Source organism: Hemicordylus capensis, chromosome 6 (assembly GCF_027244095.1).
Source record: "Hemicordylus capensis ecotype Gifberg chromosome 6, rHemCap1.1.pri, whole genome shotgun sequence".
NCBI classification, from domain to species: domain Eukaryota; kingdom Metazoa; phylum Chordata; class Lepidosauria; order Squamata; family Cordylidae; genus Hemicordylus; species Hemicordylus capensis.
The window spans coordinates 117,377,588-117,403,081 of record NC_069662.1 but is presented as its reverse complement, the minus strand read 5'-3'; the positions used below and the strand labels follow the sequence as shown (position 1 = coordinate 117,403,081).

The 25,494-nt window shown below is 42.3% G+C and overlaps 1 protein-coding gene across 9 annotated transcripts; it reads right to left on the bottom strand.

Annotated features, from left to right (window-relative positions):
* Positions 1-9,375: 9,375 nt before the first annotated feature.
* HNRNPA2B1 (heterogeneous nuclear ribonucleoprotein A2/B1) lies at positions 9,376-25,408 on the bottom strand. 9 transcript variants are annotated; one of them, XR_008310200.1, is made up of 12 exons: positions 23,852-24,002; positions 19,949-20,059; positions 18,195-18,341; positions 16,937-17,147; positions 16,113-16,214; positions 15,953-16,033; positions 15,401-15,505; positions 14,269-14,388; positions 13,641-13,763; positions 11,725-11,807; positions 10,274-10,377; positions 9,376-9,673 (listed from the first exon to the last, which is right to left on the bottom strand). XR_008310200.1 is itself a non-coding variant. In XM_053263847.1 (11 exons), the coding sequence occupies exons 1-10, from the start codon at positions 25,275-25,277 to the stop codon at positions 11,746-11,748; spliced, it is 1,101 nt and encodes a 366-aa protein (XP_053119822.1). In that variant the 5' UTR covers positions 25,278-25,408; the 3' UTR covers positions 11,080-11,563; positions 11,725-11,745. The 9 variants fall into 9 exon arrangements, 8 of the variants coding, with proteins under 8 accessions (XP_053119826.1, XP_053119822.1, XP_053119828.1 ...); XM_053263847.1 differs by lacking the exons at positions 9,376-9,673; positions 10,274-10,377; positions 23,852-24,002 and adding exons at positions 11,080-11,563; positions 25,239-25,408; XM_053263853.1 differs by lacking the exons at positions 9,376-9,673; positions 10,274-10,377; positions 23,852-24,002 and adding exons at positions 11,080-11,563; positions 25,239-25,408 and having other exon boundaries at positions 15,401-15,466.
* Between the last annotated feature and the right edge of the window lie 86 nt (positions 25,409-25,494).

Below are 25,494 nucleotides of genomic sequence, written 5' to 3'. Positions count from 1 at the left end.
AGTTGTCTAGAAAGGAACACTGACGAGGACTCCTTGAAAGAGTATGGAGAGTTTCCAAAATGTGATAAACTGTTACACAGGTTAAGTTCCATTGTAACTAAGTGATGCATGGGTTTTATTCATCATTCATTCTGAAAGTTAACACCAGCTTGCATCCAAGAGAAAAATAGTGGCACAAGCTAGATGTGGGGAAAGTACTTAAGATTATGAAATGTATGTATTTCAACTTCTAGAAAGTCTGATAGCATATTTACTTTGTATGTTTCTTCAACTATGGTAAGGTCTTGACATCCATAATAGGCAGGTGAGCTAAAGCTTATATATCCCTTGCCTAGAGGTCAAGCACTTACCATTCCTAATCGCAGCCCATTCCATCAGAGGGAAATGACAGCCTTTTCCCTCTATTGCTCTATTGAAGATTTGCAGAGCTGTCACCAGCTCAATTCTCCTTTGTAGACATTCCAGATTGGACATTAATCTAGCAATAGTATTCAGTAGGAGGTGTTCCAACAATTTCTCTTCCCCAAGTCTGAGCAATGTCATCTTGCCCAGGACTTTGGTGCACTTCTCATCCTGGACACCATTCTTCACTGCCTGAGAAAAGAACAGTTGGACCTACTATGAGGATAGATTATCCAGCACCACCTGGGTGTTGCTGCTCAGAAGGTAGGATTGGGTGACCACTCTCTCTCTTGCAACCCTCCATTCAATCTTCTTTCCTTGGTTCTCTGTGGGCCTCTTCTGGACATCCTCCTCCATTGACTGAGAACTGCCATAGTAAGACAATTATGGCACTTTGGCTTGGATTTGGAGGACCTAGTTTTCTACACCTGTATGAGGTTTTTTCCAGATCCCCTCCCACTACAGTCCATGCATTCCTCTCTCCCCACCTGCAAGCTGTTCCTTAAAGGTAAACTAATTTCAATTTCAACTCCTGATGACTTCAGAGCCCTGTAGTTTTCTTTGGTAGAAAATGAGAGGTTTACCATTGCCATCTCCTGTGCAATATGAGCTGCTGCCTTTCAGCATCTTCCTATATTGCTGTTGCCCTATATAGTACCAGCGGGGATTTGAACTGGCAACCTTCTGCTTGTTTGTCAATTATTTCCCCGCTGTGCCACTTAAGGTGAGCTGTTCCTTGAGGAGTGGTAGTTGACACAGCATGGACTAGAACTGAAAAATAAGCAAACCCTTATCTTCCCTCAGTCATGATTGCCAGTCAGCAAGCAGCTTTTATAAAAGGCTGAGATAGCAGTCTATACTAAATGTTTAGACACAAGTCCTAGTCAGCCTTTGTTCTATATGCATAGAAGTGTCTGTATACATATGGCATATTTACCCGAGTCCTCTTCCTTTCAGGTAAATACAAGTATAATGTATATTTAACCTCTATTTTTAGAGGGCGTCTTCTTAAATTCAGAGCCATTTTTCATTCACGTAAATATGGTATACATCCTAAGAACAGCGCCTGCTGGATCAGGCCCAAGGCCTATCTAGTCCAGCATCTTGTCTCACACAGTGGCCCACCAGATGACTCTAGGAAGCCCACAGGCAAGAGATCAAGGCAGGTCCCCTCTCCTGCTGTTGCTGGCATTTAAAGAAATCCTGCTTGAGCCTGAAGGTATTCTACAGCCATCAAAATGAGTAGTCATTGATAGACCTGTCCTCCATAAATTAGTTTAAGCCCCTTTTAAAGGCTGTGTGTGAAAGACTGCGTGTGTTTAAAAAAGTGAGCTTGCAAATACTCTTGAACAAGACTGGTCAAGTCCAGGCAATAGATAGGAAGTGTTCTATTCAATGTATATGGAAGATGATCTGTGTGCCTGTACACTGTACAGAGGTTGCACATAATATGTGAGTAGGGCTTAAAATCATTCCTGCCACCACTTCAGCTAACTTAGAAAACCAAAATACTTGTGATTAAAGAAGTCCTCTCCTGCACATACCTAAAAGATTTTTTAATATCTACCAGCATGTTTCTTAGTCATTGGGAGCTTAATTTTAAAGGAAAATTTAAAATTGACTTGGTGGTGCTTATTCCATGAATAGCTCTACATCCAAGATGTAACAAGGGAGAATTCCAGAAACATATTGCTGATTTTGCAAGTATCTTGTGCACTGGAACCAAGCATGCAGTTGCCAGAAAGCTAGGATACTAATGACTGAAAATTTGGCAACTTTCTGTTCCTGGTTGGCAGAAGAAAAATATACAAATATGCAGATGGGAAGTTTGTGGTAGCAAGATTAGGTTAACTCTAGTTTGAAGAGAGAATGCAACAAGTCTAAAATATACAATTCCTTTCCCCACCCCTGCATAAAAAAGGCACAAAAGTCAAGATGTCTACACAATTGTGTTTAACGTGGTGTTAACACTTATACATTATTTTCAGCAATAGGAGGCACAGGAGGCACCCATTCCAATTTCCTGTCTTAAACCCCTTTCTATATTAAGAGTCTAATATGTGCTGTATATGTACATTCACTTTGAAATTCAAACAGCAATGTATTTCCATTGCATGTGCACATCACAGAGCAATTCACACTTGGGAGAACATTCATAGAATAAGAAAAGATGCATTGGCACTTACCTAAAAGGTCATTCTCAGTGGTAGGGAGTGTATCCAGATTGGGGTTGGTCCTCCCATCTTTTCAGAGACCGGGCTAATCAGAAGCAGACTTCATGTGCCCTATGGGAGGAGCTACCCCTCTTTGGACTTCAGTTTAAAGCCCTCAAAAATGCACTCTGGTGCAACCCCCCCCCCAAAAGATACCTAGAACAAGCTCAACAGATTAACATTACACACAACAACAGCCCAAGGGAAGGGACACCCCACCACCACCTCAGAAGGGATATGACTTATCACTATTACAATGACATAGGGAGATGGACCACCTAGAAAAGAAACTGCCTGATTGGACCGTATTGGGAAGGAAGAGGAACAGATATGAGGGAGGGGAGGATACACTCCCTACCACTGAGGAGAAAGACCTTTCAAGTAAGTGCCAATGCATCATTCTCTCAGTGGGGGAGTGAGTGTATCCTGTGCTGGGACCTGCCAAAGCCCCTGACCCTTTCTCAGTGGAATGAAGAGGCTGGTCCTCAGATAGGCACTACCTGTTGCAAAACCCTTCATCCAAATGAAGCCTCCTCAGATGCCAAGGTCTGGATCATATAGCGCCTTATGAAGGTGGACACAGAAGACCAGGTAGCCACTCTACAGATGTCATACAGAGGGGCCAGAGTAGATAGGGCTGCTGAGGTTGCAGCATTCCTGTTAGAATGGGCCATCACCCCCTTTGGAGGAGTAGGCCAGATTAATGCATTGGCAAATCCACCTGGCTAAGGTGGAATTGGACACTCTGCTGCAGAGAACAATCTCGGAACACAAAAAGGGATTCAGAGCATCTAGAAGTCTCAGTGTGTTTCAAATTAACGTGGATCACCCTATGCGTGTCCAAAGTGTGCTGTGCAATGCCTTCTACCTGGGGGAAGAGGACAGAAAGAGGGCAACACGAGCTCCTGCAATCTGTGAAAAGGCGAGTTTACCTTGGGGAAAAAGATAGGGTCTATCCTTACAGAATCTGGGAAGACTAAGCAAAGCTCCTTGTGCACTGAAATAGCCCTCATCTCAGTCACCCCGTGTGCAGAGGTGATGGTGAAAAGAAACAGGACCTCGTAGGAAAGAAATCTTAGGGAAATTTATCTGAGCAGTTCAAAAGGAGCCTTAGCATTGTGAGGACCTTAAGATCCAAGTGGGAAACCTGTGGACCATAGGAAGATTGAGATTAGAGGTGGCCCTAAGAAAACACTCCACATGGGGATGAGTGGCAAGCTCTGGAGTAGATGCAATGGCTGCTACCTGACACTTCAGGGTATTGGGGCAGAGCCCTTTCTCTAAACCCTTCTGCAAAAAGACCAATATATGAGGAACAGAAGCAGCATGGGGAGAGAATGTCTTGCACCACCCAACAAAGGCCTTCCAGGTAGCCTGATAAATCCTTTTAGTGGAGGGTTTGAGAGAGGCCATAATGATGTCTAGAGCATCCTGAGTGGCCATCAAAGAGCTCTGCTCAACCTCCAGGCATAAAGAGTCATCCAACCCAGCTCCAGATGGAACTCTGGGCCCTGGCTGAGAAGTCGAGGGTCCAATTCCAGACTTTTCTCCAATGAGAGCTCTGCCAGGTCCAAGAACCATGTTCAGTGGCGGTGCTGCTACAATGAGAACTGTATGGAGCCCAAACCCTGCAGATATTTTGATGGATGATGGCCACAGGAAAGCCATACACCAGACTGCCTGGCCAAGAAGTTGAGAGCGTCTACATCCTCTGCTCCCCGAGTACAGTACCTGGACATGAAGCGTGGTAGTTTGGCATTTGTTGTAGAGGCAGCAATCAATGAGAGGATTTCCAAATCTCACAACTATCTGATGGAATGCTTGGGAGCTCAGGGACCACTCTTCCTGATCAATCTGCGAATGGCTTATCCAGTCCGCCACTGTGTTCAATGCCCCTTTTATGTGATCTGCCGACAGTGGCCAGGTTGGCTTCTGCCTATGTTAGGAGAAAGATCACCTCCTGCATCAAGGACGACTTTGTGCCTCCGTCTAGTTACCTGGGCCTTTGTGGTGGCATTGGCCTGACCTGGGGGAGGAACTCCTGAAGAGGGAGCCAAATTGCCCTTCAGTCTAGCCAATTTATGCTGTGGTGCTTTTTGGCTGCTGACCAGGTTCCCTATGCCATGAGGTGCAGGCAGTGGGCACCCCACCCCCATCAGGCTGGCCATCCATCGTTACTTGAACCTACATTACCGGAAGGAAATAGACTCCTTTCATTGTGACTGGGAACATCCAGCACGTGAAAGAGGAAATTAATTTCGTCCTCCCATGGGAGGAATGCCCATTGCAGATTGCGAGAGTAGAACCTCACCCAGGGAGCCAGACCTATGGTGGATATTACAGCTCCCTGTAGCTGACTGAGCAAGAGGAAGCTTGCCCTTGGATGGCACTGAAGGGTCCGACAAATCCTCATTCTCTCCTGCCTGCGTCTGGGGGCAGAGGGAAACCTCTCCCCTGGTGGTACTGATATAGGCCCCAAGGTGAAAAATGCTAGACTATGGGTCTAGGGAACTCTTTTGGTAATTCACTATAAACCCATGCTCTTGAAAACAAATGAGAGTATCCTAGACATTCCTGAGGCTTTTCTGGGTGGAGACCTGATCAGGATATTGTTCAGCTATGGAGGTTAAACCCTCTGGTTCAAGTGTGCCAGAAGTTGGTGAATACTTGTGGGGCAGTCGAGAGACTGAAGGGAAGGGCTTGGTACTGAAGGTGGAGCCCATTGAAGGCAAACTGGAGGTATCTTTTGTCCTGGGTGTGATTGGGGACCTGCAGGTAGATCCCCATCAGATCTATTGAAGTGAGAAGATCCCCCTTCTGGATCATCATCAGGATAAAATGAAGTGTCTCCATCAGTGTTCTTATTTTTTTTATCTGTGCAGAATGAGTTTTGTTCTGGGCAGCAGTATCAAGGCAGTGTGTGCACATGTGAATTCAGAGTGGGGCTTTCCTGATTCAACCTGAGCAGGATCCAAAACTGACTGAAAGAACATCCAAGTGTGTAAGCGCACGCCTTATCAAGGAAACACTGGTCTCCTTTTCTCTCAAGCAAACTTCATGAACTTCAGGTCCAATATGGCTTCTCCATTCCCCCATTTCTTCTTCAATGTGATGAGCAGAATCAAATACACCCCCAGTGATCTTCCAAGGGAGGTAACAGTTTGATGGTTTAGATCTGTAAAAGATGAATGGCCTGTAACATTATGTTTATCCTTCCTTGATTTGATTGAGGGTAGAACTTGTACAGGGGTTGGGAGAGGAAATCCAGGGAGGAGCCCTGTGAGGTAGTTTGCTGGATCTAAATGTCCGTGGATGTTCAGGGAGGAGCAAAGTCCTGAAGACACCCTCCTATCGTGGGGCTGAGTAATTGATTGTTATTGCATCTGAACTCCATTTAGCTGGCGTGGGCAGGCTGGGTATTATTGTCCCAAAATGAGAATCAATTTTTAGACTGGGCAAATTGGTCTTGCTTGGCCTGGCAAAAGGAAGCCTTAAGGCCTTTGAACCGAGATGTGGACGGTTTGCTTGGAATGTAGTCCTCGGAGAATGAGGGTAGGGCCTTCTTTTTGTCCTTCATCTTGACTGGCTCAAGAACTTCAGCAAATAGTCATCATCCCCCTTAAGGTTAGTTGGCTAAATCAAGGCAAGACTTTTGGTCTACCCTCTAGTTCTTCAGCCAAAGCATCCAGATCAGCACACCAAACATCAGATGCTAGGGCTCTGACAGACAACTGAGTAGCATCCACTGAAGAGTCAAGCATGAGGGCCATGGCTTCCCTCAACTTGTTAAGTCCTTAACTTGGGTGAATCTTGAGGAATCAGAGAAGATGGATGCACATGCAAAAATAAAGTTTGTCTATGGCAAACACATTTCTTGTCTACTCCTAATGTGAGGAGGGGCCATGTTCTGACCCACTGAAGAATTAGCTAGGGCGTGTTCTTTTAATTTCAGAGCAACCCTTAAGTGTAGTGTTTCTGATGGCAGAAGGGGCAACTGAGGGAGGCTGCCATCTACCTGGAGAACAGGTGGGACGTTTAGGGGCCTGCTGCTTGCCTCTCCTCCCTAACAAGTGCCAGAGGGTGAGCTTCAATATATTCTGGGATCTCCCCCCAACCCACTTGCCTAGTTCCTGCACCGTGACAGCCACAGAAACTATAGGAGCTGCCCAGACTCACACCATTGTTGGGAGGCTATGGGCCAGAGGCAGCTCTGAGCACAGAAGGCAGAGGCACCCCCCAGGAGCCCTGAGGCAGCGTGGGCCAAATGGAGGTTGAGTTGAATAGGCCTGAGCCCTCACTTATCAGTGCCAGTGTTTCTCCCTGGCCAGAATTCACATCCATCTTAACATGCTTTGGCTTGCTCCAAGGCTTTACAGAGGAAATGGGCCACTGCTGATCAGCAGTGGGATCAGTGGCAGCTGCCACTGCTTGCATCCATTCTGCCTACAAATTGAAGTGGCAGCAGAGTCCTCAGAGAGGAGTCACCCTCTCACTGCTGTGCAACCATGTTGGTGCTGTTCTGTGGGCTGCAGCACATCCAGTTCAGAGTTGAGCAGCTGAAAACGCCATCTCCATATTTCCCCAACTCATGTTTGTGTCAAAAAGGGGAGGGGGGCAACAAGGCTCGAAATACAAGCTTACTAGCCGACCCGCAGAGCATCTGTGCGCTCTTTGGGGCCAGCTGTCCCCCCACCCCCATTCTGTCCCACTCTCTTGCCCCCTCCCTCCTACTCACCACAGGCTGCCCCACTCGCTTCCCCGCCCCCTCGCCGGCTCTCCTCCTCCACTCCCCTGACCGTCACGTCACTGCCTCCTGCTTCCAGCGGCGGCTGCCACTGGGGCCTTCCAACGCCCTGCCGAGACCTCTGATGCCTCCTTTCCCCGGATGGCCTGGCCATTCCACCACCAATGCCTCCCAGTAGCCAGGCGAGGTGGAGGCTGCTGCCGCCACCTCCTCACTGGGGATGGGCCAGGCTGTCCTGCCACTGCCGTCTCCCAGTGCCTAGCCCAGGCCACTGCCGTCTCCTCTCCCCAGACAGCCTGGCCAGGCGAGGCCATCTTGCCACCAGCACCGCCTCCTCCTCCTCACCCAGGATGGCCTGGCTGTCCTACCACCACCATCTCTGGCTGTTTTGCAGCCCACTGCCGCCACCTCAATTTTTTCTTTCCCTTCAAGTCTCGCCCAAGGCCAGAACTCTCCCAATGTGTCACGAGAATTCCACCGCCAAATCCAGGAGGACACGCATGCCAGCTAAGAGAATTAAATATATAGATAGGTACTAAGCTAGATGGAAAGGCTCCTGCTACAAGCAAGACAGGTCAAAAACTGGAGAACAAAAGGGGTAGTTCTTCCCCTAGGGCATGACAAGTCTGCTTCTGATTGGCAGGTGGGAGCATCCATTCTTTATGAAAAAACTTGTTCCTATGAATATGAAACTACATTGAACATACTTGAATAGAACAAGTATGCATGCTCCAAAATCAATATAATAAAAGTGAATAGATAGTTAATTGGCTTATTTCAAGCCATGTTCATATTAATGGTTTCTTAAGGTTTAACTTTAAGTACAAGTTAATGTCTGTTCTTTAAGACAGAAATGAAGAATATGGTCACTAAATAGTACAGATATACCTTGTTACTTATGGGGGTTCTGTTCCTCACCCATGAAAGTGTGCCTAGTAAAACCCCACAAAATGTGAAAAGGGTGTGGAGGCAAAGAAATGAGCAACAAAATGGCCCCTCCTTACAAAATGGTGGCCAGAAGCGACTTCCTGCCCTCTAGGAAATGCGGATACCTGGGTTTTAACCCTTTCATACAGACGGATAATGAAATTGGGTGTCAATTAGACACTTGTGAATACGTGGAACCATGAACAGAAATAAAGCTTATTCTTCTGAATAATCTTTCCAGAAATGCTAAAGCCAGTTGTGTACAACCCACATTCTCTTCAGCTCAGATATGGACTATTTATTGTTCAGTCATCCCTCGCAAAACCTCACGGATGGCAAGGCATTAAAGTCTATAGGAAACGAGATATGGGGAACAATGACCACAAAAAGACCTAAAAACAAAAAAGAGAAATAGAAGAAAAATTGCCTAAAAAATATATGTAAACAAATAATCATGTAATATCGCCAAGAAGAATGAGATCAAACCTCTGGAATTTTTTGAACCCCCCAAATCACAAAGGCATTTTAAATGGGCAAGGGACAGCAAGGATCACCAAGAGGAATGAGCAGATCGAACCTCTGAACCCACCAAAATAGCTGAAACCCGCTCAAAATCGCTAAAAAAACCTTACCAACCGCTGGTACTCTGGTTGGCCTGTCACAATTTTCCATTCCCATATACTCAAAACCGCAGTTGGTAAAACTGTGGTTGGCAAAGAATGACTGTATAAAGATTGTGTTATTGCTGAAAAGTACCAATAACTATCTTGATCTGGAAATGTTGCAACAAGAATCACAAGGCTTTTCTCCCACACTGTTATCAGTATGTCAAGGCCACATGCACAAGTGCATCAGGTGCTGTACATTACTGGTAAAGTATAGGTATTTTTTCACCATTCACATGTGTATTAGCAGGTTACAGGCTGTCTCCTTCAGCATAGCAGTGCTTTCAGCTAGATATAAATGTATATCACACAACATACCCCAAAGTTCCTACCTACCTCACAACACAAGCTACACCATGAAAAATTGTTATTTATATTTTAAACTCTGTATGGAATTTTAAAATGTTAGCAATCAGACTAAGACTATTTTTGTATAAAAGTTTATTATATCACTTATAAAAATATGACAGTGGTTACTGCCTTAACATTAGTTTTTATTTTCTATCCAGATTGAATTCTAAAAACAGTAGTTACTATATGTGTATATATATATATATTAAAAAGCATTACAAGAGGCTGCGCTAATATTCTGTAGTAAATTTAAAAGGTTTTTAATAAAACCAGCAAACAACTATTTTGTGATGACAACAGAAATATCTTATTTCTTGCAGTTTTCTGTGGTTGACCAATTCTTCATTAGTTACCTGCAGCCTGGCACCTTCCTGCCAAAGAAAAAGAAAGTATCTGAAGAGGTTTATCATTTGTGTCTCTTCATTTCACTTATAGGAAAATTTCACCAGTGTAGCAAGCCGCAGATGAGACAAATCCAGGTTTTTCAGTGTCAAGATTGCTTGGTACAATGAAAATTTTAAAGGTAAACATTAGGGCCAAAAAAGCTGCCATTGAATCTACCATTGTTCCCATAATTCATACCAAATAGTATAATACTCTGCATTAACATTAGACGTCAACTATATTGCAGAGATTACAATAACAAAGCATTAGGTAATGGTAGAGGAACCTGACAAGCATAACTCTACAAGACAAACTTCACTTGCATCCTAGCTAGTTTCAGTTAGCAAGTCATTTAAATTCTACCTGAAGTTTTACTTAAGTATCTTTTTATATACAACTCCCACAAACTACTAACAAGAATGTGTGCTAGAAACCAATCAAGAAAATTATTCCTGTTTGCACCTCTCTACAAGACATATATTTAGATATAAGTTTTAAAGATTTCAGTAACACTGAATGGCTTTCAAGAGAGTTAAAACTGAAGGGTCAAAACATGAAATTGATCGTGTAAGTGAACTGCCACATACCATTTTAACTAACCAGAGCAGGGATGCAACCCTTGCAAAGCAATAATGGACACTCGCTGGTTCATTTGCTCAGCAGGTCTATTGCTTGTCCATGATGCATAAAGCTAGATTCCAGTAAGGGAAAAGATAGGTTAAGTAGCTGAAATTAAAATATATTAAATCAAAATATAATAGCAAAAAAACAAAACAAAACCCAACCCCATCACAAAACAAATAAAAACAATTTTTAATTTTCAATATAAGATTGTTAACGCTTGTTCATTGCTATGTTAAACTAGATAATATAACCACTATACTCAAACAGTACACTGTCATATAGTATTAGTTTCTTGTTTTTTGGAATATTAAGAAAGGAAAAGTAAATAAGATCTTACCTAAAGAAGTTTAACTGAAGCTTAGAACTATTTTGCTCTACACCCTCAGCTTTCGTTGGCATCCTTATAAAACTACTGTAGTTAAAGTTTTGCAGAAGTACAGCACAGCTTTTTAAGACTGGCTGTACTTAGTGCCGTTCTCAAGAGTTCTCTTGCACTAGACCTGTGTCCCTGGAAGAGTACCTCGCTGGGGATATTTCCTTTCCTTGCCATTGAAGAAGCAGCATCTAAAAGATCTAAAAAGGTGTTTCTCCTCGCAGAGATATCCCTTAAGTTATCTAGGTATTTTAAACCTGGTGATTTACAGAAAACATTATCTGACCAGCATTTTACATGAACAACAACAACTTTGTAGTATTTGTGGGACCTTCTACTACCCACTCCTTGCCTTAGTTCACAACATATTTTAAATAAATCTATAATTACACAACATTTCCTTTAGAATTATTTTATTAAATCATAAATGTACAACAGCTTCTTAACTCTACACACGCACTTAAATTTTTAAAAGGAAAACGTTATGTCTTATTACACCATGATCCTGGCTAGTAGCTTTTCAAAACTTTGAGAAAATTTTTTAAAAAAGGTTTCACATGTCACCTGAAACTTACAAATTTAACATTATCAAAGGAATGCTTCTACACTCTTACAAAGACCACTAGAAAGAAACAACAATTAAAAAGCTAAGAAACTGTCTCAAAGGCATTTTTACAATCCTTCCTCCACAGTAAGGTATGTTATTAAATAATCCAATCCATTCACAAAATGGCTCTCTGCATCTGCTCTGGTGTCTTCTGCCATATCACTGCATATTTATGCATGACTGAGATAAGTGTTTCCTTAACAATGTTATTTCGAAAACCTGAAGCTGTTCTGTTACCTCTGGGCTCATCCTCTCCTATTTATACAGTGAAGCCTGTTTCAACAGAAGTAAAGAGTAAAAAAATAGGTTATGAAGTTATCCATCTAACCAATTTTTTTTAAAGGAAAGATAATATGATCCTAAAAAGCTTTTACCCCTGCAGCTAAAAATCAAGAAATACTGCCACTTTAGCATTTAAAAAAAGGTACACTCACCCATGAAAAGCTTACAGAAGATCAATAACGACTCCTCCCTCCATATCCCCCACTTCCACCACTTCCTCCAGGACCATAGTTTCCTATTTTGTGAAAATGGAAAACATAGCATTAGAAAACCCATATTTTAACCTAAATCTAATCTGCCTTGTCCCTACAAATCGCTGGTGAGAACACCATAATTGCTAACTTGTGTAATAGTGGAATCATGTTCCACTATTCAAGGTCATATCAAATATATAAGTACTACAGACATCACAGTGCTTAAAGCCCACTCTCGTCTCCAAACTGTTTGTGGTAAACTATAACACAGGGAGATAGTTATATGCCCTTCTTAAATGGCTGTGATCCAGGGGCGTAACTACCATTAGGCAAGGGGAGGCAGTCGTCTTGGGGCCCCACTGCCTCGAGGGGACCCCCAGAGGCACATCACATGATTCCCCACCCGCCCATGTTGCACCCCCTATGAATTATGTTGTCTCTTCGAGATCGGCAGGAGCAGAGAGTAAAAAAACTAGATTCAATGTGAACTGGATATTCACCGTATTCATAATGGGGATGTGAGTACACTATATATTGTGAAGTGTGTTTGTGTGTGTATATCAGTGAGGGGCCCATTTTAAAATCTTGTCTCTGGGCCCCCTCCAACCTTGCTACACCCCTGCTGTGATCTATATATTAAAAAGCCATTCTCAATATTCAGATTTAACAACAAACAGTAAGAGACTATGCAAATAGGAACAGATTTCTTAATAGCTTGAGTCAAGGACAAGGAAAAGGTTTAACCTCCACTGTAATATCTCTTTAGTTTTATGAAAGTCTGCCATTCATTTCAATGGAAATATTTTACTTGAGTGCAAGCCAGTCTAGTACTTCAAATAATGAGTGGCCCAGCCATGACCAACAGGATTATTCTATTGGTCTGAAGCAATGTTCCTTCTAAGGTGTGTGCATGGGCCCACACACACAAAATATTCTGCCCACTCACTTACATTTTAGATCCCACTCAAGTTGAATCAGGAAGGCCCCACTCTGAATGCACGTGCGCACATACCAACTTGACACTGCTGCCCAGAACAAAACCCATTCCTCACACAGATGAAAAAAATGAGACAACACTGGTCTGAAGGGGCAATGTCCCCCTTATGAAGGCAGTTCCAGGTTTTGGGGAAGGAGGGGAGAAATCTGTTTTGTAGGGAGCAGAGGACCAGGTTCAGGAAGGCTCAAGTGTAAGCTCTGGCTGGAACAAGTATCCACGACTGGGAAATGTTGACCGCCTCTGCCAACCCGTGACCTGAGCACCTGTGGTTTAGTGTTTTGGTTTTTTAAAAAAATTGGCATGTTTGGGGAGAATTTCCGGGGGCCCAGGGGCAATTCTATATTTTTTTACCACCCTTATTTTCGGTCTTTCTGCGACCACAATTTCCCTAACCCCGTTTGCCATTGTTTCAGTGGCTTGTCTACTGCAAATTTGTCAACCGCAATGTTTTCTGGAAACGGAACACTCGCAGTTGGCGAGGGACGACTGTACTTCTCAAAACTTGAAGGCTGTGATTAGCTTAGCATAACAAAACATAGCCAGGTTTGGAAAAACAGGTGTGGCATCACCACTGGCTTCAATATCCTTAATGATGGGCAAGTGGGTAAGGGATACATGGGAAAGGTTCTCTCCAGCCTATTCTCATCTCATTTATCTGCAAGGCTGTTGTTGTGGGTACAGCAAGTGATGAGGCCATGAGACCAGGCTAGACTCTTCATTTTGGGAGTCAATATGTGGGGGACAGCAGTGATTTAAGTCCCTGTCCTTCCCCACTTATCAATTTTGAGGGGTAGTTAACTAGGTACATGCTCTTAAGTTTCTTCACATCAAACCTACATTTCAGATGGAAGTTTCTACCTAAGAGTCTATATCTTACCTCCACCATATGGTCCCCCCATGTTCCTGCTTCCACCAAAATTTCCACTCTTCATTGGACCATAGTTTGAGGGCTGTTGGTTGTAGTTTCCAAAATCATTGTAATTCCCACCTCCGTAATTGCCTGAATTAATAAAAAGAGTTCATGTGCAACTGTCCAGTATAGCACTATGCCCAACGCTAGTTGTGTATGTACAAAAATGTATATTTAAATTCCTGCACAAAAAACAAGTCACTTAATGTCCTAATCTCAGCCAACCTATTTCACCAATGGTTAGAAGAATGAGGTCTGCTTAATGTAACTTTTTCCCTATACACGGTGTGCACTTTCTTTCTGCACTCTTATACATGTTGGAAAAACACATGATGAAATTCCAAAAAATAAGTACTACAGTGTGTATGTGCTAAGAAGTAGCGAACATAAAATTAGTCTTGTGGACCATCACACAAGCTACAGTAATTTCAGCCATTCTGCTGAAGTGGTACTAAAGCAGCTTTTAAATCATTGTGACAAACTTTTTTTTAAAATTGTGATGATCAGATACTTTAAAGGAAAAGCAAATTCTTAAACCGTTTCCATTTCAAACAAATGTCTAGACCAAGACTTAATTTTAGAGTTTAAGTATTACCTCCTCCATAGTTGTCATAACCACCTCCATAGCCCCCACCCTGGTTGCCATATCCAGGTCCTCCTCCACCATATCCTCCTCTTGCTCCTGCATAACCAGGACTGCCTCCAAAATTGCCACCTATTGCAAAATAAGACATAATAAAAAGAATAAAAATCCACTGCTCACGTCAGAGCTGAATTGATTTTATGATGGATACTATTAAGGTTGCAACCCAGGAAGCTACTTCAAGTTTTAAGGTCTGTTTGTCCAGTGGATTTCTGGCTTTTGGTTGAGAACAGCAAACTTCTAGTCATATCACAAACTGTGTCCACTAAACTTTAAAAGATGATGCATCATGCAGTATAGAGGTATGACAACACAAAGTCCAGACCTCTGAGCAATTTGTGGAGGGAGGACAGTTGCACAGTTCTGTAGATAATGGCCCTCATCAGATGGATATGTTTTTACATTTATTCTGCAGAATCAAGCCTGATCTATGGAAATGCTATTACCCTGCAAGCCATTTTGTTTAGACACAAGATATTCATAAAAGTTAAAAATTTTGCAGTAATAAATGGGCAACATCCAGACTAAGTTTTCATCAACTTCATGAACAAGTTCCATTGAAATTAAGTCAGTCCTGCATAAGGTGTCCTACTGATTTCAATGGTGCTTGGTCATAACTAACTGGTCTGAATATTCATAAAAGTCAGAAAGAATGATTTAGTTCCAAACAAAAAATATATCTAAATAAAATTACCGAAACATCTTTATTGTCTAAAACATTCCAGACACATATTTAACAACTAAATTTATTATGAATATTTAAGAACCAAACATGAAAACTAATATGGCCAGAAAGAACAGCCTGGTCATCCAGAATCAAAAATTCTATTACAGCAGGGCTACGCAACTTTGGCCCTCAACTCCTACAGAATTTAACTACTGGCCACTATGCCTGGGGATGATGGAGTTGTAGTATAAAAGTAGTTGAACGGCTGAAGTTTTGCAGCCCTGTATTACAGGAATACTACCAATTGAGAATTGGCTTCTGAAGGAAGACAGACAGTGGTACTGTTTCAACTAACAGTAGAAGTGTGCATGCGCACACACAAGTATCCTCTAAAATAAAATAATGTAAGCAACTAACCTCCTGGTCCTCCACCATATCCATTGTATCCATCGCCAAATCCACCACGGCCACCTCCATAGCCATCTGCTGAAGAGAAAGTTTGTTGTTTACCTAAAGTGTCAACTAAAAAAAAAGTTTTACTTTTGTTAACCAACCATAGCCATGTTCATGTGAGGAAAAGTAGCAACATCTTTTCAGCCAGGACTCCTTACTTTCTGTGATAAAAGGTAAAATGTGCCATCAAGTCGATTTCGACTCCTGGCTCCCACAGAGCCCTGTGGTTGTCTTTGGTAGAATACAGGAGAGGCATACCATTGCCTCCTCCGTGCAATATGAGATGATGCCTTTCAGCATCTTCCTATATCGCTGCTGCTAGATATAGTTGTTTCCCATAGTCTGGGAAACATACCAGTGGGAATTCAAACTGGCAAGTTTCTGCTTGTTAGTCAAGCATTTCCCTGCTATGCCACTTAAGGTGGTCAAATTTTATAGAGTTAAATTGTTATAGGTCAAAAAGGTAAGTTGGTTTAAGATGTTATTTGGACAGACCATAGTGATTATCCAACTTACCAGATCCACCTCGGAAGTTACTTCCCGGTCCTGGACCAAAGTTTCCACCACCTCCACGAGAGTCTCCAAAGCCAAAGTTACCTAAGTGTTTTAGAACAGTTTTAAGTCACATATATGCTAAAATATTTTAAAATAGTAAATAATGCAATTCATAACTTACCTCCTCGTCCACTTCTTGAGCTCTGAACTTCCTGCATTTCTTGTCTAGATAAAGCTTTTCTTACTTCTGCATTGTGACCATTAATAGTATGATACTTCTGCACTGCAGTAACAAAAAAGTGAAGAGACCACATTTAAGGTGAACGACGCAGTCTTCAAATGAGCTGTCCATGGCAGTTTCACTTCATCATTATTGTAGAGAAAACCATAACAAAGGCTATTATATGATTAATGTATCTTGTCAGTCTATATTGTGCTACCAATATCTTAGTGGCTAACATATTGCACAAGGGTACGTCAGCCTAGTGAAACTGCTTGCACCAACTGAGCAGTTTGCACCAACTGTTACACACAAGCCCATTATTTCAAGTGGGTGTACTCTTGTGTAATATATTTCACAAAATCTTGTGTTTGTGCAAATGTGTTACTAAGCTGGTGTACTCTCGCACAGTATGTCAGACACTGCAAAGGTCGGGTGGAATTCACTATCACTTTTATTTGTGAAATACACTGGCTTCAGTCAAAGCACACTAGTACAAACTAGCCCATGAATGGTAAACACAAAGTGAGTAGTAGTAGACTGGGATGCTCTCTTTATACAAAGGGAGCATGTCAAAGCCACGATGCAAGTCTTGCAAGCAACTGTGACCAATGTATGGCAAATGTATTGTCATGGCAAATGTATGGCAGCAAAACTACTATCCAGGTCTGGTCACTCTTCATCCTAAAACATTTACTTGCTGATACAGTAGTGTATAGGACAAGGCCCCAATCCCAAGCACACAAAATATGTAATGGTAACAAAGCTTAATAATGTTTACTTACATACAATTTTATCCACGGGATCATGGTCATCAAAAGTTACAAATCCAAAGCCCCTCTTTTTACCAGATTGCCTGTCTGTAATGATTTCAATTGTGTCTATTTTTCCATATTCTGAGAAGTAGTCTCTAAGGTGATGCTCCTCAGTATCTTCTTTAATTCCACCAACGAACAATTTTTTCACAGTAACATGAGCCCCAGGCTTTCCAGATTCCTTGAAAAACATTTTGATGAACTTGTCAGGCTAGCTGCTTGTCAGGCAAAAAAACAACCCCTATATCTCTACATGTTAGTTTTAACAGAAATATTAAAAGTGCTCATCTTTGTTACTGCTGCAGTTTGATAAGAAAATAGCAGACTGCCAACATAAAAAGTCTCCAGGCTATATTTTTATCAATTAATTTGAAGACCTTTCTTTGAATTGTCTATTTTCTATTCTTGCTATTACTTACAATCTCAACAATACACAACATTAATACTTAACATTTATATTGCACTTTAGAATGCTCAAAAAACTTCACACATATAGTTACCATGTTGTAATCCTTAACACAACTACGAGAAGCTTTATAATTATCCCTATATTGCAGATGGCTGGGGCTGAAAGTACTTTGCCTAATTATAGCAGAGGCAAGGTTTGAACTAGGGAATTCCTAAATTGTAGCTCAACCTTTTAGGTAACACACTATACCAATTCTGAATTTGGATTACATCATCAGATTTAATGGCCCACATGCTCTGCAGCCTAAAATCAGGAATCTAAACTTACCAGACCACATGTTGGGCAGTGTTGATCTACCCATGCTGCCATGAAATGCTTGTGTTCTTGCACAAGAGCGCAAATATTTGAAGCAGTGTGACTAAATTGTAGAAGCACGATCTAGATTGGAATTAAGTCACTGAATGTCAAGCAACATGTTTCTGATCCAAATAGTGCTTCTAGTTTAAGAATTAGAATAGTGCTTCTAGTGCTACTTTAAGAATTTGTGTTCTTGCACATAGGAGGTTTCGATCGGAGTCTTCAGAAGCACTGTTGGATCAGCACCACCTGTGTGAGGCTACAGAACATGTGCACTAGGTAAGTTTAGCTTCCTAATTTTTGTGACATTCTTAACTAATTATTTGTAAGACAAGCACATATTCTGCACCCACTCACAATTAAGCTTCCTCAAACTTGTATGAGTATTGGCTGCTTTAAAAATGCACAAAAAAGAGTGGCATCTCCCACAAGATAGCTTCCCAATCTCACAACAGAGCTTACCTCTCTTGCTACAGCTCTTTTGGGTTCAACTACTCTTCCATCAATTGAATGAGGCCTGGCAGCCATTGCTGCATCAACTTCAGACATGGAAGAGAATGTTACAAAACCAAATCCTCGTGAGCGTTTGCTTGCAGGGTCTCTCATTACCTAAATGGAAAATTTTATATTTCAACTACAGAGTTTTCTGAATTACCAAACAATTATTGTATAAGGTTTTTTAAAAACTAATTGACGCTGGTTAAAGATGTTGGAACTATTAGTTCAGGATGAATGTGCCAACATTGGCAGGTCTGGGCGACACAATCAATTTCAGCGTATCTACACCCTCCCCCCGCAGAAGTCAGGTTTGTGAAGCCACCTCATAACAGTTCACTAGCAGACAGAAAATTACCACCACCACTAACACTTTCAGCACCTATATATAGAAGCCACTGCTTCTCCCATTCTAAAAGCTGCATATTTTTATTTACCCCAAACTCCCACCTAGTGTTCCCTCTAATTTTTTTAAATCCAATGGGGGGGGCACTAATTAATCAAATGAGGGAGGAAGAGAGACTGCAAGGTAAAAGCCAGATCAACCCGTCACTCACAAGGAGACACTCCCACAGTGGGGGACCCTCTAAACAACAGGGGTGGAAAGAGGTCAGGGAATGAAAACCAGGAAACATCTATAACCAAACACCACATCACAGAAGCACAGGAATCAGTTAATGTTAGAGAAGAAGCGGGGCATCAAATGGTACAATTTACAACACAATGTGCTACAATAAAATATTACACAAAGATGTGAAGGAGCAAGGGCCTAGAGTTGTGAAGGCAAGGGTTGGGAGATATGGAAAAATACATTTTAAAATTTCTTTTCTGTGAATTGGAGAAGTTTTTTAAAAGCCTGTGAACAATGAATGTGTGTGTTTATTAATACAGGTATTTATACTTTTACATTTCACAAATATATCCAACATTACAATTTTAAGCTGGAAGCCACAAAATAGTGCTAAGAAAACTTTAGGCTTGTATTTCTCAAACAAGAGGAACTCCCCCACCCACATTGGCCATGTCATCCAGCAAACCACTTCTGAAACAGAGAGCTTTTAAAAACACATGCAATGCAATATGGGTTGTATGCCTATCCAGCTGAGATTGAGTGAACGTTGTTCTTGTGTGCAAATATTTTCAGTTAAATATTTCCTATCCCAAATACACAGAAGAGCCCTGGCACTGGCTCAGCTGGGTGTACTGCCCTTTGTGGTATTGTAGGGTAGGTTAAGGAAAGTCCCCTACCTGGAGAGATTGTGTCCCTGTGAGAATAGGGATGCTAAGACAATCAGCCATGTGCTCTTGTATTATTCTTTTTATCATGATTTACATTTCAGATATACCACTCTTCTTGTTTTTAGATATCCAGATAATTCTGATGAGTTTTACACAAACCTATTTCTTTCTGATAAACACACCAATGTTTCACATCAGGTAGCCAGATTTTGTACAGCTGTGATTAAAACCCATACATGGTGTGTTAGAAATGGTCAATTTAGGGGGTTTTTTTTGGAAGTTTGTTTCCCATCCCAAAATTCTGGAACATTTACACTGACATCATTGTATTCACTTAAGAAACACTTTCTTCTCAATGTCACTAGTGTTATAAGATTTGGTCCTCAGAGCATAGTTCACCACGTGAGGATCAGACTGCTTAAACCATTTCAAACATGTATTTAACAAAAAGCAAACAAGCAAGATGAATGTACACAACTTACCACACAATCTGTTAGTTTTCCCCATTGTTCATAGTAGTTTCTCAAACTTTCCTCTGTTGTTTCAAAGCTTAAGCCACCAATAAATAATTTGCGGAACTGCTCCTTTTCCCTCTAATTAAAAATAAAACATAGGAAAAAAAATCATAAACATACAGTTTCCTACTTAGCACCGCTTAACAAAACTAGATTTTATATCCCCAAAAATATACTTAGTACACATTATATACAATACACTTTGTACACAGTACTCCATGAGGGTCAAACATTTTACAGATGGGACAGAAAACCATATGTTCCAAGTTCAATTTGTTATGTTCACCAGGAAAGGTGTGGAAGAATTAATTTAGAACTGAATCTAGAAGCACAAATATTTATCTAAACTGGAAGATAGATATGAGTGATCTATTCCACATCTAGGGGAAAAACCTGTTGAGAACAAAAATTATTATGAACTTCTCCAGAAACAAGGAGAAAAAGCCCTTCTAATTAAGTGCTCAGGGTCTAGTGCAGCCTACAAGTTAATGTTCTGATAAAATAGTTAACACAAGTTGGGAGCTGATCATTCTATACAGTAAACTACTTTCAGGCACAGCTAAAGATCCTCAACTGTCTGAAGTTCCGCAGCACTTAAAAATTCTATCCAGTAATTCTTATTAGCACTCTTAAGCGTTTGAAAAAGGCACATGCCTGATCATCTGTGGCAGAACAGAACTTCCTCCAAGTGACTTTTATGCTGCAGTTCTAAGCATACTTACAGGGAAGAAAGATCTAATGAATTCAATATGGCTTCAATTCCAAGTAAATATGTGGCTGTTAATTACTATTTCTCTTTTTCCTTGCCAGATAACCTAGTTAGGTAGATAAAGCTCTGGCTTGTTCTTTCTGCCTTTGTGCTTTAGATAGGAAACTGCCATATGCTGTGTCAGACCAGTGGTCTATCTAGCTCAGTATTGTCTTCACAGACTGGCAGCGGCTTCTCCAAGATTGCAGGCAGGAATCTCTCTCAGCCCTATCTTGGAGAAGCCAGGGAGGGAACTTGAAACCTTCTGCTCTTCCCAGAGCAGCTTCATCCCCTGAGGGGAATATCTTGCAGTGCTCACACATCAAGTCTCCCATTCATATGCAAGCAGGGCAGACCCTGCTTAGCTATGGGGACAAGTCATGCTTGCTACCACAACACCAGCTCTCCTCATAAGGAAAAAGATAGAATTCAGGAGCTAGAAAGTCTCATTTTAAGGAGGGAGAGTGTGCTGAACCCCAGAATTCTGATTAGGCTACTGCACTCATAGAATGAATTAACTACTTTAATAATATCCACAAACTTACAACATTCTAAGTCTGCAAATATTACGTTTTTTCTTGGAAACAGATGTTTCTTTCTTAATACTGTCATCTATGAAACAAGCTGTTTCACAATGGAGTCAACTCTGCACTTGTAGTTTTCCAAAACTGCTACATGGACTACTCTCTTTACTAAAAGTCAGCAATAGAGTTGCAGTCTACACACATTTCAGTTAAAATCTTTCTATGTTCTCCTAATTTTATGTTTCCAAGTAAGCCTTTACAACTATTCCTACATGGATACTTTAGTAATGGGAAAGGTACTAGTACTAGACTGTGTCCCCAGTACCAGAAGGGACACCATTATTTGAAAATAAAATATATCCATCAGAGCACTGCATTGCAAGCTTCCTTGACAGCTCAATCATCGAGTTTCACATTGCTAGAACAGAAGAAATCTCAAAGGAGTTGCCTTATGCTTAACCTGCAAATGCAGAGACAGGTTTTCCAGAAATTTTTGATTTGGAAAAATGTCGTCCCCCCCGAAATGCAGTGTATTTTTTCATGTTTGCATAAACTTCGCATTACAAATTCTTAGAGTTTTACTATGCACACTTTCCTGATGCCCCAAATAAACTGATCTGATTTGGCATGTTACTTCATCTATACACTTGATCTACAACAAATTCAAAGCTGCATATTGAAAGAAACTGGCTGACATCCTGAGCACTGTGCAACAAAGTTGCACTACTTCAAGGTCACACAGCTGCCCTAAATCACTGGAGTTTTCAGAACTGCACTAGAGCTATTGTGCAAAATTTAAGGTGTGCTAAAGGTTGCAAATCTTAGAGATGGGAAATTTTCCACAGAAAAACAGAGTATGGGAAATTTTCCAACTCCACATCTCTGAAAGACAGCCTGAAGAGGTTTCACAAAGAACACACAGAGAAAGAAGAGAACCTGGGATTGTTTAACCATCTAGCAGGAGTTCCTCTTAAAGTCACAATGCTTTAGCTCAAGTAGTTAACCCAAGATCTAGCACATTTTCTACAACAGCCATTACACAATATTGCTCAAAGCAAACAAAAAACACGCAAAAGCAACTTTTCACACCTTCTATCAATCTCACATATCAGAAAATACACCCACATTTTGAAATACTTTATTTCTGAGAACTGCACAAGCTTTTAAATAATAATTATTTAAGAGGTATTAAGCTGCATCATAACTTTTCTAAGTGAAGAAAGTTTAACTGGCAGTGCTCAGTTCTTCCCAGTAGTATCTCTGGTTAAGTGCAGGATTTAAGATCCCCCAGAAATACAGCATAACCACATTCTGCTCTAGAAAGGGGGGGGGGGGAGAGAATTGCCAATGAAGTGCAATGGCACTGCACTGTCAGCAGATGAGTGTATAAGTAGAATGATCAGACCTCTCCCCATTCAAATAATGTGAAATAGTCACTCTGCAAGTAAAAATATCCCACCAGTTACTACTTTTAAAAAGAAATGGCCATTCCCACTTACTTATCTAGTTCTAAACAAACTAGTTTAGGTGTAGTAGTATTGTTTATTTCGGCCCAAGGCCAGCATAAACTAGTTTAGGTGCATCTAATGCACGTTTCCTGAACCTGATTCCTAAAGATAACAGCTTGCTCTCAAGCCTAATACAGTTGCCCAAGAAGCTCAGGTGTCTTTCACATTGTCAATAGGACTACCTTCTAAGATTGATGTATCTTAGAAGAAAGATAAAAGTTATCCCAAGATTTAGCACATTTTCTACAACAGCAATTACATAATACTACTGAAGATAGTTTGCTTGTGAATTTTAGCCTTGCAATTATAGTCTTTAAAATTCCAGACCAAAACAAAATCAGCCAATAAAAATCACAATACATTTTCACAACTTTTGCCAGCATTCTCATTTAGGACCGGATAGTCCTACTATCAGTTACTGTAAGACTTAATCCGTAGAAAAAGCTAATTTATTACTCTGAAGTATGGCGGGTGCTAAAATTGGCGCCATTTCTAAAGAGTAGATAGAAGAGAATAAGATGTGAACAGATCCATTATTTATGGCCTTTATTATGTAATAAATAAATAAATAACTACACAGGGACAACTTGTGTCCCGAATATTAACAGGGGAAAAGATCTTAAATCTCTTTTTAAAAGGGAGGGGGATAGAGGGAGAAATATGAACTCTTCGGAGAGCAAGTTTTAGTCAGGCGCACTCCTTAAACAGTTAAAAATCCTTTTAAAGGACAGACCGAATCCCCGCCTCCCGCAGCAAAGGCGGCTCCGCCATGTGACGACTCTAAGCACCCGAGGTGCTCAGCGGGCTGGGAGAGAAAATGGCGCCGAGCAACACCGAGGGGGAGGGAATTAGTTCCCATAAAGCCAAGGAAGGCAATTTTACTCCCCTCCTGCGCACGCGTGTCTTCCTCCCCCCACCCCTTTACGGCTCCCCCTGCTGCTACTAGATAAGGGAGAAAAGCACGAACCCTTCCCTCCCCACTAGAATGAGCTCGCTTGCTTCATGGCCGCACACTTTCTCCAGCCACTTCCCTCCCTCCTGAACTGGCTCAACCCATTCTCGTTAGACGCAACGTGGAGAGGCGACTGACCTCCATAACGCGCCCCCCCCGGGCCCGACTTGGGTCCGGAACCCGCATCAGTAACTTAACGGCCGCCTCTCTTCCTCTTCCCCTCCCAACCGTCGTCGGCCCTTCCAGAACCTTCCTCCCTTCTAACGTCTTCAGTCGGTAGAAGGCAGCAAGTCTCGCCAACTGCGCCACCAAGTGTTTCAAATAACGGGCTCTGCGTCACCCCAAGGATCTACGCTAACGGCGTAGAGTGCCGCAGTTAGGGCCTCTCATCTACCCGCTCACACCGCAACCCCCGGTACTCGAGTTTGCGTAACGCTCGAGATTCGGCTTCCGCCAGAAGCCGCATGGTTTGCGTAACATGGTTTGAGAATACAACCCCCTCTCGAGCGTAATGGCGGCCCTCACTGCTACGTACTTAAAAAATCCGTCTTCGCACAATTCCCCCTTGACTCATAAAACGGCTTCTGAGTTAATTTAATACACGAAACCACAAAAATGACACAATAACACCGGGCATACAAGGCATGTATTGAGTAACATCCACTCGCCGTCTTCATACTGATTTCCCCCCACCCCCGGTGAAATAGAAATTTTGTTTAGTGTCATTTCAGTGAGAACACTCCAGAAAGCGGGGTGAAAAGAGTGAGAAGAATAAACGGGTTTTATATAGTCAGTAATTTAAATACGATACGTTCCTTTTGGAAATAACTGAAGCACGCATCGTCATCTAACCGAGATCCTTTCGGCGGTTTCCGACTCCAGGCGGCCATTTTCGGCACAGGTCGGAAGAACCCCGAATGCCACTCGTCTCCGTAACGCAGCCGCTTCGACAATTTCCGGAAAACCCGAAGATAACAAAAGCCTCCCCCAGCCTATTTTCCGGAAAATGCCGAAGAGGCATGAAGAATAATCGCGCCAAAAAAAGCGGGGGAGGAGTAATTACCACCCCACCCCCCATTAAATCAGTACCACTGACCCAACGGGGAAAGCTGTATTTTTAAAAAAGTGTTCTCTCAAAGTGTTCTTTTGTTGATGAAAACTCACGGGGGGGGCGTATTCGTAGTTTCCTCTCTCTTTTCATATTCTGCATTTAATATTCCCTAATAAACCATCTCTCAGAAGCAAGCGGTGAGCAAGCCAACCCTATCCTGAACGAGTCAGTCTCCCTCTCGCCGCCATTAATCGCCTCATGGCTTCTCCTTCCTGGCCCCATCTGTCACGTTCAGAGCCGCTTTTCAAGCAACCGAAGAGCAGCCTCCGGCCCCCTCCCTGCGCCCGCCATCTTTCCTCCATCCTGCCTTCGCGAAGCGAAAGGCCCGCCCGCCTGTGAGGAAACCCGATAGGGGCACAATAGGAGTAAAAGGGGAAAAAAGGTCGGCCATTACTGAGCCACACCGTCCGTTACCTCACTCACCCAGTCGCTCTCCCGATCTCCGCGAGGCATCTTGGGCGTCAAGGAAGGAAAGAAAGACGGGAGGAGGCGAGTGGGTGCTGGAAAAGGGTGGCCTGGGTGGTCGGTCCGGCGGTTCCCCCCGTAGAAGCACGGCGGCGGCAGCAGACGGGTGTGAAGCGGCTAACGACTCTGGTGGCGGCGCAGTGAAGGGCGGGAACGAAGGAGGGCGGCGTCTGGTGTGCGCAGCGGCGGTGCTGACGGAGCCCTG